Here is a 16,058-nt window from a genome sequence, read left to right on the forward strand (position 1 = left end):
AAAAAATTGCTTGTTATCTTTGCTTCTTGACTTTTCCAATATTCTATTTTTCTCTATTTCTTTTGCTTCAAAAATAAAAATGTCTGCAGAATCCCTAGGAATTTTTTTCTTATATTTTATTTTATTAAAAATCTTGGTTCATATCTTTCCTTCTTATTTCCTTTTCCAATATTCTATTTTTCTCCATTTTTTTTTTGTGCTTCAAAATAAAAACATCTGCAAGTATTCCTAGGAATCTATTCCTATTTTTTTTTTATTTTTATAAAATAAATACTCTGGTCTGAAGGACACGACTTGGCCCCTGTTGGAAAAAAATTTGAGGACCCCCCATGTTGCTTTATTAGTGGTTGTTTTTTTTTTGGGGGGGGGGGGTCAGGCGGGAACTTTTTAATCAATAAACTTGAATGTCAGTGGTTCTGGAATCTGAACCCAGGACGTTGGTGGCGCTGCATTTGTAGGGTCCGGCGTCTTTCGGGGTGACGTGCTGGACGGTCAGCGTCCCTTGGGCGTGGAGTAGCCGGTGCCCGAAAGACCGAGCCTGGCCCCCCACTTTTATTTTAGAGCCATCGGGAAACTCCCAGGTCAGTTCAGGTTTCGGGAGCCCGACGGCCAGACAGGGGAGCGTCACGCTCGAACCCCGACGCGCGTGGACGACGGGCGTGTCCTCTCCGGTGAGGCGCGGGGCGTAGGCCATCACGATGACCGGAAAGCTGGTCACTCGAGGTCCCGCGTTCGAGTCTGCCCGGCATATATACGTCCCCCGGTCGAAGACGGAGGCGTTCCTCACGGCGAGCGTCCCGTTGAGGAAAAGGGAATAGCGGCCCTGGATTTGGGGCCGGTCCAGGGTCTGGCCGCTGGGCAGTGTCCAGGAGAATCGGGGTACGCCCTGTCCCCCGGTTGTCCCAGGAGGAGAGACGGCGGGAAAGCCGGCGGATCTGAAGTCGGCCGGCCCTGTTCGGAAACCATTAGAAGGGGTATGAACCCCGAAATTGGGGTCCGGCGTCTGGCCTGGAATTCCAGCTGTGGCCCCGTTGGCCCCCGAATTCGGAGCACCCCCTAAAAATCCAGCGGTTCTTTCGTTTGGAACGCCGCTCATTCTAGAAGCAGAAATATGACGGTCGCTGGAAGGACCGGACAGTCGTCTCCCGGTCACCCCCAAATTAGAAACATGGTAGTTAGAAGGTCCAGAAAGTGTCCCGGTCAGCCCAGAAGGAGAAAGGCCAGCGCTAGAGAGACCAGAAAGTCTCCCGTGGACAGCAGGACTTCGACGGTCCCTCGAAGGACCAGAAAGTCTCCCGGTCAGCCCAGAAGGAGAAAGGCCATCGCTAGAAAGGCCAGAAAGTCTCCTGGTCAGCTCAGAAGGAGAAAGGCCAGCGCTAGAAAGGCCAGAAAGTCTCCCGTGGACACCAGGACTTCGACGGTCCCTCAAAGGACCCCCAGAAAGTCTCCCGGTCAGCCCAGAAGGAGAAAGGCCATCGCTAGAAAGGCCAGAAAGTCTCCCATGGACAGCAGGACTCCTACGGTCCCTCGAAGGACCCCCAGAAAGTCTCCCGGTCAGCCCAGAAGGAGAAAGGCCAGCGCTAGAGAGGCCAGAAAGTCTCCCGTGGACGCCAGGGCTTCGACGGTCCCTCGAAGGACCCCCAGAAAGTCTCCCGGTCAGCCCAGAAGGAGAAAGGCCATCTCTAGAAAGGCCAGAAAGTCTCCCGTGGACGCCAGGACTTCGACGGCCCCTCGAAGGACCAGAAAGTCTCCCGGTCAGCCCAGAAGGAGAAAGGCCAGCGCTAGAGAGACCAGAAAGTCTCCCGTGGACGCCAGGACTTTGACGGTCCCTCGAAGGACCCCCCAAAAATCCTGTATTCACACCAGAGCTAGAAATACCACCAGGAGGACCCCCAAAAAATCTTGTATTCCCACCAGAACCGGAAATTCCACCAGGAGGACCCCCAGAAAATCCCGTATTCACGCCAGACACAGCAGTGACCGGGACGGCGTCCGGCGAAGGGCAGCGCAAGGTCAGCGTCTCCCCGTGCAGAATGGACACCAGATTCCGGTATCGGGGGTCGTCCTGGGGGGGACCCTGACCCACCGTGAGGACAACCAAGCGCTCCGCCTGGCCGGCCGCGTTCCGGGCCTCGCAGCGGTAGACCCCGGCGTCGGTGGACGCCAGGGCCGCGATGTGGAGACGGCCGTCGGCAGACGCGTGGTGGAAACGCATCCGGCGCTGTCCGGCTCGAAGCTCTGTGGCGTCGGGGAGACGCCAGGATCTGGTGGCCGGCGTTCGGCCGTCCAGGGAGCAGCCGAGGCTGATGGTGTGGCCGGCGGTCGCGGTGATCTCCTCGCGCGGCGGGTCGCGGAAAGACGGCGCGTCCACCGCGTCCAGGACGGTCAGCTGCACCAGCAAGCGTGCCTCACCGCCCTCGTTGCGTCCGATGCAGGCCAGCTGCACCGCGTCGCTTCTCCTCAAGCTCCGGATGTCCAGCGTCCCGTTGCGGTGGACGCTGACCCGGTTGCCGAAATACGGCGCGGGGAGGACGACGCCTTGCGGGAAGGCCCAGAGGACGCGAGGGGCGGGCACGCCTTCGGCCTTGCAGTGTATCAGTTTGCGACTCCCTCCGACGGCCACTTCCCTCACGGCGGTGACCGCGTTGGGGTGGCCGTTGATCTTGGGGGGACTGACCTGTACGTGAAGCCACACCGTCTTGCGGTCCTCCCCGCCTCGGTTTCTCACCACGCAGGTATAGTTGCCGCTGTCCGACCTCCTGGTTTTGCGGATCATCAACGTGCCGCGATCGTCGATCCGGTATTTTTCCGACGACTCCGGAATTCGGTGGTGAGTGGGGGACAGCCAGTTCAGGAGGGGCGCGGGGTCCCCCTGGGCCTCGCAGGTCACCGTCGCGACGTCCCCGTAAGGGACCTCCAGCACTGAATACGTCTTGTCCAGGATGGCGGCCGGCGCGCTCAGGACGCGGATTCGAACTCGCATCTCGTCCCGGCCGGCTCGGTTTTCGGCGACGCATATATACTCCCCGGCGTCGGCCGGGCCCGCCGCGTGAAGAAATAACGTCCCGTTGCGGAAGACGGCATAGCGCTGGGCGTTAGGGTTCGAACGCGTGGCCAGGTTTGCCAAGCTGCCGTCGGGCAAGGTCCAGGTGATGTCCGGGCTCGGGAGGCCGCTGGCGACGCAGTCCACGCGGAGGTCCGCGCCGTCCAGCACCTGCTGGTCTCCTCCGGCGGCCCCGGGTTCGATGTGGGCCGGCCGCGTCGCGACTCGAACCCGGACCAGCGCGAAGTCGTCGCCCGCCTCGCGGCGGGACATGCAGAGGTAGTCGCCGGCGTCCTCCTGGGTCATCGAGTTGACCACTAAGGTACCATTGGGAAAGACTTGGACCCTGGGGTCCGGGCTGTGAGGGGAAGAGAAGACGGGTAAGTTTTTTGGGAAGCTGAGGGGGGGTCCCTGATCTTATCCAGGGGGAAGGGACAGGGACCCCCCATGGGTAAGAATGAGGGTCCCGGAATTTTGGGAAGGGGAGAGGAAGGGAGAGGACAAGAGACAAAGGAGAATGATTTTGGAGAGAGAGAGAGAGATAAAAGGAGGGAGGGAGGAAGAGACGATGAAACAAAGAAAGAAAGGGAAGAAAGATGTAAAAGTGGAAAGAGAGAAGGGGAAAAGAAACGAGGAAAAACAGGAAGGAAAGAAAGAGAAAGAAAGGAAAAGAAGAAGGGAAGGAAAGAAGAAGGAAGAAAAAGTGAGAATGTAAGAAGGAAGAAAAGAGAGAAGGGAAGAAAGAGAAAAAAGAAGGAAAGAAAGACAGAGTGAGAATGAAAGGAAAGAGAAAGAAAGAAGAAAGAATGGAAGGAAGGAAGGGAGAAAAAGGAAAGAAACAGAAAAGAGAAAGAAAGAAAAAGACAGAGAATGAATGAGAGAGAAAAAAACTAAGAGAAAAATATAAAGAAAAAGAAAGATAAAGAAAATGAGGAGAGAAAAAGAAAGAAAGAAGGAGAAAGACAGAGTGAGCAAGGAAAAGAGAAAGATAAAGAGTAAAAAGAGAAAGAAGGAAAGAAAGTAAACGAGAAAGAAAAAGAAATAAAGAATGTGAAAGAAAGAGAAAGAAAAATAAAGATAAAGACAAAGGATGAGAGAAAAAAGGAAAAGAGAAAAACATATAAAGAACAAGAAAGAGAAAGACAGAGAGGAAAGAAAATGAGAAGAGAGAAAAAGAAGACAGAGAAAGAAAAAGAAAGAGTGCGAAAGAAAAATAGGATAGAGAAAGAGAAAGGGAGGGATGAAGGACGGAAGAGACAATGAAACAAAGATAGAAAAGGAAAGACATAAAAAAAGAAAAGAAAAGAAAAGAAATAAGGAAAAAAGAAAGGAAACAATAAAGGGAAAAGAAGAAAAGAATGAAAAGAATGAAAGAGGAAAAGAAAAAAGAGAGAGCCAAAGAAGAGAGAAAGAAAGAGAGAAAGAGAAGGAAACGGACAGAAAGAGAGAATGAAAGAGAGAAAAGAGTGAAAGAAAGAAAAAGAGAGTAAGAAAAAGAAAGAAGAAAAAGAGAAGGAAAAAAGAAGGAAAGAAAGAAAAAGCGAAAGAACGAAAGAAGGAAGAAAGGGAGAAAGAAAAATGAAGAAGGAAATAATAAAGAAAGGAAAGAGAAAAGAGAGAGGAAAAAGAAGGGAAAGAAAGAATGGAAGAAGAAAGAAAGAAGGAAATAATAAAGAGAAAGAAAGAAGGAAAGAAGAAAAAAGAAAGAAGGAAAGAAAGAAAGAAGAAGAGAAAGAACCAAAGAAGGAAGAGAGGGAGAAAGAAAAATGAAAGAGAAGGAAACAATAAAGAAAGGAAAGAAAAGAGAGAAAAAGAAAAAAAGAGAAAGAATGGAAGGAAAAAAGAAATGAAAGAAAGAAGGAACTAATAAAGAGAAAGAAAGAAGGAAAAAAGAGAAAAAGAAGAAGAAAGAAAGAAGAAAAGAGAAAAAGAAGAAAAAAACTGGGATAAGAATACAGTGGGGAAAGACATTTTTCTTGCACGCAACCGACCCTGGTTCGATCCCCGGCACCCCATAGGATCCCCCCAAGCACCAGCAGGAGAGATCTCTGAGCACAGAGATCTCTGAGTCCTGCCCAGAGCGGCTGCAAGGCCCAGGGTGACGCAGTTTCGAACTCAGGACCCAGAGAAAGAGAGAACAAAGTGTTGGCTAGAACATGGTGGAGGAGTTTGGCTCGCAAGTGTGTCTGTTACTTTAAGTAAATATCATCCCTGGTTACTTTGTATCTCTTTGTTTACACTGTGGTTTCACCCACCACAAAGCTTGTCCAGGCTACTTTGTATCTCTTTGTTTGCAACATTGTTTCGCCTAAAAACAACCCACAGATTGTTCCTGGTTACTTTGTATCTTTTTGCTTACATTGTGGTTTTACCCGCAACAAAGCTAATCCCTGGCTACTTTGTATCTCTCTGTTTGCAACATTGTTTCACGTAAAAAAAAACCACAGATTGTTCCTGGTTACTTTGTATCTGTCTGTTCGCAGCATTGTTTTGCTTAAAAACCACAGATTGTTCCTGGTTACTTTGTATCTCTTTGTTTACATTGTGGTTTCGCCCACCACAAAGCTTGTCCAGGTTACTTTGTATCTCTTTGTTTGCAACATTGTTTCACCTCCAAAAACCCACAGATTGTTCCTGGTTACTTTGTATCTGTCTGTTCGCAGCATTGTTTTGCTTAAAAACCACAGATTGTTCCTGGTTACTTTGTATCTCTTTGTTTACATTGTGGTTTCGCCCACCACAAAGCTTGTCCAGGTTACTTTGTATCTCTTTGTTTGCAACATTGTTTCACCTCCAAAAACCCACAGATTGTTCCTGGTTACTTTGTATCTCTCTGTTTGCAACATTGTTCCACCTTAAAAAACCACAGATTGTTCCTGGTTACTTTGTGTCTCTCTGTTTGCAACATAGTTTCGCCTTTAAAAAACCCACAGATTGTTCCCGGTTACTTTGTATCTGTTTACATTGCGGTTTCACCCACAACGAAGCTCGTCCCTGGTTACTTTGTATCTCTCGGTTGCAACATTGTTTCGCCTAAAAACCACAGATGGTTCCTGGTTACTTTGTATCTGTTTGTTTACCTTGTGGTTTCACCCACAACAAAGCTCACCCCCTGGCTACTTTGTATCTCTCTGCTCGCAACATTGTTTCGCCTAACCACAGACTGTTCCTGGTTACTTTGTATCTCTCTGCAACATTGTTTCACCTTGAGAAAACCACAGATTGTTCCTGGTTACTTTTCCTCTCTCTGTTTGCAACATTGTCTCACCTAAAAACCCCACAGATTGTTCCTGGTTACTTTGTATCTCTCTGCTTGCAACATTGTTTCGCCTAACCACAGACTGTTCCTGGTTACTTTGTATCTCTCTGCAACATTGTTTCACCTTGAAAAAACCACAGATTGTTCCTGGTTACTTTTTGTCTCTCTGTTCGCAACATTGTTTCACCTAAAAACCCTACAGATTGTTCCTGGTTACATTGTGTCTCTCTGTTTGCAACATAGTTTCGCCTTTAAAAAACCCACAGATTGTTCCCGGTTACTTTGTATCTGTTTACATTGGGGTTTCACCCAGAACGAAGCTCATCCCTGGTTACTTTGTATCTCTCTGTTGCAACATTGTTTCGCCTAAAAACCACAGATTGTTCCTGGTTACTTTGTATCTGTTTGTTTACCTTGTGGTTTCACCCACAACAAGGCTCACCCCCTGGCTACTTTGTATCTCTCTGCTTGCAACATTGTTTCGCCTAAAAACCACAGACTGTTCCTGGTTACTTTGTATCTCTCTGCAACATTGTTTCACCTTGAAAAAAACCACAGATTGTTCCTGGTTAGTTTTTGTCTCTCTGTTTGCAACATTGTTTCACCTAAAAACCCCACAGATTGTTCCTGGTTACTTTGTATCTCTGTTTGCAACATTGTTTTGCCTAAAAAAACCACCGATTGTTCCTGGTTCCTTTGTATCTGCTTACATTGTGATTTTGCCCACTGTATCTCTTCATGGTTACTTTGTATCTGTGTCTTTGCAACGTGGTTTTACCTGAAAACTACAGATTGTTCCTGGTTACTTTGTATCTCTTTGTTTACATTGCGGTTTTACTCACAACAAAGCTCATCCCTGATTACTTTGTATCTCTGTTCGCAACATTGTTTCGCCTCAGAACCACAGATCGTTCCTGGTTACTTTGTGTCTCTCTGTTTGCAACATTGTTTCACCTTAAAAAACCGCAGATCGTTCCTGGTTACTTTGTATCTGTTTACATTGCGGTTTTACCCACAACGAAGCTCATCCTTGGCTACTTTGTATCTCTCTGTTTGCAACATTGTTTCGCCTAAGAACCACAGATTCTTTCTCGTTACTTTGTATCTGTTTACATTGTGGCTTTACCCACAACAAATCTTATCACTGTTTACTTTGTATCTCTGTTTGCAACATTGTTTCGCCTTGAGAAAACCACAGATTGTTCCTGGTTACTTTTCCTTTCTCTGTTTGCAACATTGTTTCACCTAAAAACCCCACAGATTGTTCCTGGTTACATTGTGTCTCTCTGTTTGCAACATAGTTTCGCCTTTAAAAAACCCACAGATTGTTCCCGGTTACTTTGTATCTGTTTACATTGGGGTTTCACCCAGAACGAAGCTCATCCCTGGTTACTTTGTATCTCTCTGTTGCAACATTGTTTCGCCTAAAAACCACAGATTGTTCCTGGTTACTTTGTATCTGTTTGTTTACCTTGTGGTTTCACCCACAACAAGGCTCACCCCCCTGGCTGCTTTGTATCTCTCTGCTTGCAACATTGTTTCGCCTAAAAACCACAGACTGTTCCTGGTTACTTTGTATCTCTCTGCAACATTGTTTCACCTTGAAAAAACCACAGATTGTTCCTGGTTACTTTTTGTCTCTCTGTTTGCAACATTGTTTCACCTAAAAACCCCACAGATTGTTCCTGGTTACTTTGTATCTCTGTTTGCAACATTGTTTTGCCTAAAAAAACCACCGATTGTTCCTGGTTCCTTTGTATCTGCTTACATTGTGATTTTGCCCACTGTATCTCTTCATGGTTACTTTGTATCTGTGTCTTTGCAACGTGGTTTTTTTGTATCTCTTTGTTTACATTGCGGTTTTACTCACAAAAAAGCTCATCCCTGATTACTTTGTATCTCTGTTCGCAACATTGTTTCGCCTCAGAACAACAGATCGTTCCTGGTTACTTTGTGTCTCTCTGTTTGCAACATTGTTTCACCTTAAAAAACCGCAGATCGTTCCTGGTTACTTTGTATCTGTTTACATTGCGGTTTTTACCACAACGAAGCTCATCCTTGGCTACTTTGTATCTCTCTGTTTGCAACATTGTTTCGCCTAAGAACCACAGATTCTTTCTGGTTACTTTGTATCTGTTTACATTGTGGTTTTACCCACAACAAAGCTCGTCCCTGGTTACTTTGTATCTCTTTGTTTACATTGTGGCTTCACCGACAACAAATCTTATCACTGGTTACTTTGTATCTCTGTTTGCAACATTGTTTCGCCCAAAAAACACAGATTCTTCCTGGTTACTTTGTATCTGCTTACATTGTGGTTTCACCCACAACAAAGCTCGTCTCTGGTTACTTTGTATCTCTTCATGGATACTTTGTATCTACCTCTAGCAACATTGTCTCACCTAAAACCACAGATCTTTCATGGTTACTTTGCATGCGTTGTGGTTTTACTCACAACAAAGTTCTTCCCTTGTTACATTGTATCTATTCATGGATACTTTTTATCTGTTTGTTTACAAGTTAGTTCCACCATAAAGAAAGCTGATCCCTGGATACTTTGTATCTATTTGTTTACAGTGTGGTTTTAACCACAACAAAGCTCATGCCTTGTTACTTTGTATCCCTTTATGGATACTTTGTATCTGTTCCTTCATAACATTATTTTGCCTGAAACCACAGATCTTTTCTTCCTGGTTACTTTGTATCTGTTTGTTTACAACTTGGTCCGCCGGAAACAAAGCTCCTCCTCAGATACTTTGTATCTGTTTGTTTACAACTTGGTCCGCCGGAAACAAAGCTCCTCCTCAGATACTTTGTATCTGTTTCTTTGCAACATTGTTTCGCCTAAAAAAAACCCACAAACGGTTCCTGGATACTTTGTATCCCTTTGTTTTCCTTGTGGTTTTATGTACAATAAAGCTCACCCCTTGTTACTTTGTATCTCTTCATGGATACTTTGCATCTTTTTTTTTTTTTTTGGGGTCACAGCCAGCGGCACTCAGGGGTTCCTCCTGGATCTACGCTCAGAAATTGCTCCTGGCAGGCTCGGGGGACCCTATGGGACGTTGGGATTCGAACCACTGTCCTGCATGCAAGGCAAACGCCTTACCTTCATGCTATATCTCTGGCCTCGCTTTGTATCTATTTTCCTTGCAACATTGTCTCACCTAGACCACAGGTCGTTTCTGGTCACATTGTATCTATTTGCTTACAATGCGGTTTGTGGTTTTGCCCACAAGAAAGATCGTCCCTGGTTACTTTGTATCTCTTGCGAACACTTTGTATCTATTTCTTCGCAACATTGGCTCATCTGAACCACAGGCCGTTTTTGCGGTTACATTGTATCTATTTGTTTACAGTGCGGTTTCACCCACAACACAGCTCGTCCCTGGTTACTTTGTATCTCTTCACAGATACTTTGTCTCCATTTCCCTTGCAACGTTGTCTCGCCTGAACCACAGGCCGTTTGCGGTTACATTGTATCTATTTGTTTACAGTGCGGTTTGTGGTTTTACCCACAAGGAAGATCATCCCTGGTTACTTTGTATCTCTTATAAATACTTTGTATCTATTTTTGCAACATTGCCTCACCTAAAATCACAGCTCGTTCGTGGTTAGTTTGTATCTCTTCATAGATACTTTGTATCTATTCTCCTTGCAACATTGTCTCACCTAGACCATGGGTCATTTGTGGTAACATTGTATCTATTTGCTTACAATGCGGTCTGTGGTTCTACCCACAAGGAAGGTTGTCCCTGGTTACTTTGTAGCTCTTCATGGATACTTTGTATCTGACTCTTCGCAACATTGTTCCACCTAGAAGCCACCGATCGTTCCGGTTACTTTGTATCTCTTTGTCTAGCATGTGGTTAACCACAAATATCATCTCTGGTTACTTTGTATTCATTTGTTTAGAACGTGGTTTCATCAGAAAAAAAACCACAGCTTGTTCCTGGTTACTTTGTTTCTATTCCTCTGCATTGTGGTTTCACCCACAACAATCACCATGTGTTCCTTTGTATCTCTCCCTGGATACTTTGTATCTATCGATTAACAACCTGATTTTTCCCAGAAACAGAGATGGCCTTATATGGCGAGCTGGGGGGGCGGGACTTCCGGCTGAGGACTTCCTGAGCTATCTACTCTTACTCTGTCCTTGCTCCCCCAACCGGAAGTGGTCTGTGTCCCCCATAAAAACCTACTTTTGCGGGGCCAGAGCGGCGGCACAAGGTGCGAGGCGCCTTCCTTGGCCCTGCTAACCTAGAACGAACTGCAGTTTGACGTCCCGGAACATCATAGGGTCCCCAAAACTCTGAGCCACGTCTGAGGAGTGCAGAGCCAGGCGTAACCATTCAGGCCACGCCTGAGCGCAGAGCCAGGCGTAACCATTCAGGCCATGCCTGAGCGCAGAGCCAGGCGTAACCATTCAGACCACGCCTGAGCGCAGAGCCAGGCGTAACCATTCAGGCCACGCCTGAGCGCAGAGCCAGGCGTATCCATTCAGGCCACGCCTGAGCGCAGAGCCAGGCGTAACCATTCAGGCCACGTCTGAGCGCAGAGCCAGGCGTAACCATTCAGACCACGCCTGAGCGCAGAGCCAGGCGTAACCATTCAGGCCACGCCTGAGCGCAGAGCCAGGCGTATCCATTCAGGCCACGCCTGAGCGCAGAGCCAGGCGTAACCACTCAGGCCACGTCTGAGCGCAGAGCCAGGCGTAACCACTCAGGCCACGTCTGAGCGCAGAGCCAGGCGTAACCACTCAGGCCACGCCTGAGCGCAGAGCCAGGTGTAACCATTCAGGCCACGTCTGAGCGCAGAGCCAGGAGTAACCATTCAGGCCACGCCTGAGCGCAGAGCCAGGCGTAACCATTCAGGGCACGTCTGAGCGCAGAGCCAGGCGTAACTATTCAGCGTCACCCCAAAAAAATCATAAAATAAAAAATTTTGGGGTGCTCTTTTTCACCCCGAAACCCACCTGAAGGACACGTCGGCCGTCTGCATGGACGGCAGCCTCCAGAGAACCCGGGGTTCGGGGTGCCCGGCTGCGCCGCAGGGGAGACGCAGCGTGGCCCCGAAATCTACGTCCGCACTTTCCGGGGTTCCCCCGGCCGCACGCGTGTCGTCGTCCGAGTTTTGGGGCTCCACCGCCAGCCACACGCTCCTCCGCGCGGACCCCGCGGTGCTGTCGGCCACGCAGTCATAGCGCCCGCCGTCACGCGGAGCCGGGCGCCGTACGTAAAGCGCGCCGTCGGGGAGGACGTAGAAGCGGCCGCGGAGGGCCTGCGAGGGGCGCAGGGGGGCCCCGTCGGGCAGCACCCAGCGGAGTTGGGGGGCCGGGGCGCCCCGCGCCGAGCAGGGGAGGCGGACCCCGACACCGGGGGCCACAGAGACGTTCTCCGCCTTCTCCTCGCGGATTTCGGGGGGCTGCGCGGCCACGTGCAGGCGGACGGCCCCGACGTCCACGCCGGCCGCGTTGCTGGCCACGCACTTGTAGACGCCGCGGTCCGAGAAGTCGGCGCCCCGGATCGTGAGAGTTTTATTGGGGTGTACCGTGATTTTCTGGGGCCCCCCCGGGGTCTCTCGGGGCCCCGGGAGGCCGTCCGGGAAGATCCAGGAAAGTCGGGGCGTCGGGGTCCCTCGTGCGAGACACGCCAGGGAGACGGTGTCTCCCCAGGAGACGGTGACGTCCTTTTCGGGCGCCGGGACGACGCGAGGCGCTTGGAGGTCCACCGAGAGCGCGAGCGACTTCCGGGCCGCCCCGTGCAGGTTCTGGGCCGCGCAGGCGTAGCGGCCGCGGTCTTCGGGCGCGGCCCCCCGGATGACCAGCGTGCCGTCCCGGCGCACCTCGAAGCGGCCCACGCGCGTGTTTGGGGCCAGCAGGGCGCCTGGGGAGACACGGGGGGGACGCTGCCGTGATTCGATCTCTGGCTCTCTCTGTCTCTTTCGTCTCTGTCTCTATTTCTCTCTCTGTCTCTCACTCTCTGTCTCTGTGTCTCTGTCTTTCCACTGTCTGTCTCTATTTCTCTGTCTCTCTGTGTTTCTATCTTTCTCATTGTCTGTCTCTGTGTCTCACTGCCTGTCTCTGTGTCTCTCTCTGTCTCTGTCTCATTTTTCTCTCTGTCTCTCACTATCTGTCTCCGTGTCTCTCTGTCTTTCCCACTGTCTGTCTCTGTCTCTCTATCTTTCTCATTGTCTGTCTCTGTGTCTCACTTCCTGTCCTCTGTGTCTCTCTGTCTATCTCTGTCTGTCTCTGTCTCTCTGTGTCTCTATCTTTCTCATTGTCTGTCTCTCTGTCTCTCACTGCCTGTCTCTGTCTGTCTCTCTGTCTGTCTCTGTCTCTCTGTCTTCCTCTGTCTGTCTCTGTCTCTGTGTCTCTCACTGCCTGTCTCTGTATCTGTCTTTCCACTGTCTGTCTCTATCTCATTTCTCTCTGTCTCTCACTGTCTGTCTCTGTCTCTCACTGCCTGTCTGTGTCTCTCTGTATGTCTCTGTGTCTCTCTGTCTTTCTCTGTCTCTGTGTCTCTCTCTCACTGCCTGTCTCTGTGTTTCTCTGTCTCTCAGTGCCTGTCTCTGTGTCTCTCTGTATGTCTCTGTCTCTGTGTCTCTCTGTCTTTCTCTGTCTCTGTCTCTGTCTCTCTGTTTCTCACTGCCATCTCTGTGTCTCTGTCTTTCCACTGTCTGTCTCTCTCTGTGTCTCTGCATCTTTGCCCTGTCTCTTACTGTCTCTGTCTCTCTCTGTCTCTATCTTTTTCACTGTCTGTCTCTATCTCTCTGTCTGTCTCTCTCTGTCTCTATCTTTCTCATTGTCTGTCTCTGTCTCTCACTGCCCATCTCTGTGTCTCTCTGCCTGTCTCTGTCTCTGTCTGTCTCTCTCACCGCCTGTCTCTATCTCTCTGTCTCTCTGTGTCTCTATCTTTCTCATTGTCTGTCTCTCACTGCCTGTCTCTGTGTCTATCTCTGTCTCTGTTTCTCTGTCTCTGTCTCTATTTTTCTCCGTCTCTCACTATCTGTCTATGTGTCTCTCACTGCCTATCTCTCTGTCTCTCTTCTCTGTCTCTATTTTCTCTCTGTCTCTCACTATGTCTTTGTGTCTCTCTGTCTTTCTCACTGTCTCTGTCTCTGTGTCTCTATCTCTCTCATTGTCTGTCTTTCTACTCTCACTACCTGTCTGTGTCTCTGTCTCTCTCTGTCTCTTTCATCTCTGTCTCTCTGTCTCTATTTTTCTCTCTGTCTCTCACTATCTGTCTCTGTGTCTCTCTGTCTTTCTCACTGTCTGTCTCTGTCTCTGTGTCTCTATCTTTCTCATTGTCTGTCTCTGTGTCTCACTGCCTATCTCTGTGTCTCTCTCTGTCTCTCACTGCCTGTCTCTGTCTTTCTACTCTCTGTCTCTGTATTTCTGTCTCTCACTGCCTGTCTCTGTGTCTCTCTTTCTCTCTCACTGTCTCTCTGTGTCTCTGTATCTTTGCCCTGTCTCTTTCTCTCTGTCTCTCACTATCTGTCTCTCTGTCTGTCTCTGTCTCTAGCTTGTCTCTCTGTCTGTCTTTTTCACTGTCTGTCTCTATCTCTCTTTCTGTCTCTCTGTGTCTCTATCTCATTGTCTGTCTCTGTGTCTCTGTCTGTTTCTCTGTTTGTGTCTCTCTGTTTCTCTCTGTCTCTCACTATCTGTCTGTGTCTCTCTGTCTGTCTGTGTCTCTCACTGCCTGTCTCTGTCTCTCTGTCTCTGTCTGTCTCTGTCTCTCACTGCCTGTCTCTGTCTCTCTGTCTGCCTCTGTCTCTGTCTTTTTCTGTCTCACTGTGTCTCTGTCTCTCACTGCCTGTCTCTGTCTCTCTGTTTCTCTGTCTCTCACTGCCTGTCTCTGTGCCTCTGTCTCTCTATCTGCGTCTCTCTCTTCTCTCACTGTTTGTCTCTCTCTGTGTCTCTGTATCTTTGCCCTGTCTCTTTCTCTCACTATCTGTCTCTCTCTGTCTCTGAGTCTCTCTGTCTCTGTCTTTGTATATGTGTCTCTTTCTCTCTCATTGTCTGTCTGTCTCTCACTGCCTGTCTCTCTGTCTGTCTCTTTGTCTCTATCTCTTTCTCTCACTGTCTGTCTCTGTCTCTTTCACTGTCTGTCTCTCTGCATCTATGTCTCTTTCTGTCTCTGTTTGTGTCTCTGACTTTCTGTCTCTATCTCTCTGTCTATGTCTGTCTTTTGGTCTCTGACTATCTCTCTTTGTTTCTCTGTGTCTCTCTTTCTCTTTGTCTGTCTGTCTCTTTGCCCTGTCTCTTTCTCTGTGTTTCTCTATCTCTGTCTCTCTGTGTCTCTTTATATTTATCTCCGTCTGTGTCTCTTGTCTTTCTGTCTCTGTCTCTCTTTGTCTGTCTGTCTATCTCTGTCTCTATCTTTCTGTCTCTGCATCTCTCCCTGTCTCTGTCTTCCTCACTGTCTGTCTCTTTGCATCTCCGTGTCTCTACAATCTGTCTCTGTCTCTCTGTGTCCATCAGTGTCTCTTTGTCTCTGTCTTTCTCTATCTGTCTCTATCTTTCTCTGTCTCACTGTCTCTATATCTCTTTTGGTCTCTGTGTCTTTCTCTGTGTCTCTGTCTCTTTCTCTCTGTGTCTTTCTATCTCTGTCTCTTTCTCACTGTCTCTCTCTGTCTCTTTCTCGCTCTGTGCGTCTCTCTCTTTGTCTCTTGGTCTCTGTCTATCTGTATCTTTTTGTCACTGTCTGTCTCTCTCTGCATCTCTGTCTCTGTCTCTCTCACTGTGTCTCTGCATCTCTGTCTCTTTCTATCTCTGTTTACATTTCTCTATCTCTGTGTCTTACTCTGTCTCTCTGTGTCTCTGTCTTTCTCATTGTCTCTATCTCTGTCTTTGTGTCTCTATCTTTCTCTCTGTCTCTCACTGTCTTTCTGTATCTCTGTCTTTCTCTGTCTCTATATATCTCTGTCTCTTTCCATCTCTGTCTCTATCTATAACCTATGTCTCTTTATCTCTGTCTCTCTATCTTTTGTCTTTCTCTATATCTCTGTGTCTCTATCTTTCTCACTGTCTCTGTATCATCGCCCCTGTCTCTTTCTCTCTGTGTGGGTCTCTCTCTTTGTCTCTCTGCCTCTGTCTATCTGTGTCTCTTTGTCACTGTCTCTCTCTGCATGTCTGTCTCTGTCTCTCTGTGTCTGTCTATCTGTGTCTCTTTGTCACTGTCTCTGCATCTCTGTCTCTGTCTATCTGTGTCTCTTTGTCACTGTCCCTCTCTGCATCTCTGTCTCTCTGTCTCTGTGTCTCTTTGTCACTGTCTGTCTCTCTCTGCATCTCTGTCTCTGTCTATCTTTGTCTCTTTGTCACTGTCTGTCTCTCTCTCACTGCGTCTCTGTGTCTGTCTCTCTGTGTCTCTGTCTGTGTCTCTGGCACACAGACAGAGACACACTCCCAGAGACACCCAGCGCCAAAAACAAACAAACCGAAATCGCTCCCGGCTTTCTTTCGAGGAAAAAGCATACGGGATGCCCGGGATCCAACTCGAGTCCTCGCGTCTCATCGCACGGGGCCCCCTTGAAACCTCCATTCCCCGCCCCCCTGGGCCCCCCGGAAACCTACCTGTGTCCACCTTGGTCCAGGTGACGAGGGGCTCGGGCTTGCCGGTGGCCTTACACCCCAAAACAACGTCTCCATCCACGGCCACGGCGACGTTTTGCGGAAAATCGGTGACGATCTTCGGGGGCTCTCCGGGGGGCCAGAAGCGCGAGGCGGGCGCCCCGAGTCGGGGCCAAATTTGGGGG

General features: G+C 48.8%; 1 protein-coding gene across 1 annotated transcript in view; it reads right to left on the reverse strand.

The window, feature by feature from the left end:
• Positions 1-391: 391 nt before the first annotated feature.
• The window catches only part of MXRA5 (matrix remodeling associated 5), a 19,900-nt gene continuing 4,233 nt past the window's right edge, over positions 392-16,058 (reverse strand). Inside the window, exons 2-5 of the mRNA XM_049767811.1 lie at positions 15,877-16,045; positions 11,278-12,187; positions 1,988-3,401; positions 392-886 (exon numbers count right to left, since the gene is read on the reverse strand). Coding sequence (XP_049623768.1) covers positions 392-886; positions 1,988-3,401; positions 11,278-12,187; positions 15,877-16,045 — 2,988 coding nt within the window. The remainder of the gene's footprint in view (positions 887-1,987; positions 3,402-11,277; positions 12,188-15,876; positions 16,046-16,058) is intronic.

Source organism: Suncus etruscus, assembly GCF_024139225.1.
Source record: "Suncus etruscus isolate mSunEtr1 chromosome X unlocalized genomic scaffold, mSunEtr1.pri.cur SUPER_X_unloc_2, whole genome shotgun sequence".
Taxonomy (NCBI): domain Eukaryota; kingdom Metazoa; phylum Chordata; class Mammalia; order Eulipotyphla; family Soricidae; genus Suncus; species Suncus etruscus.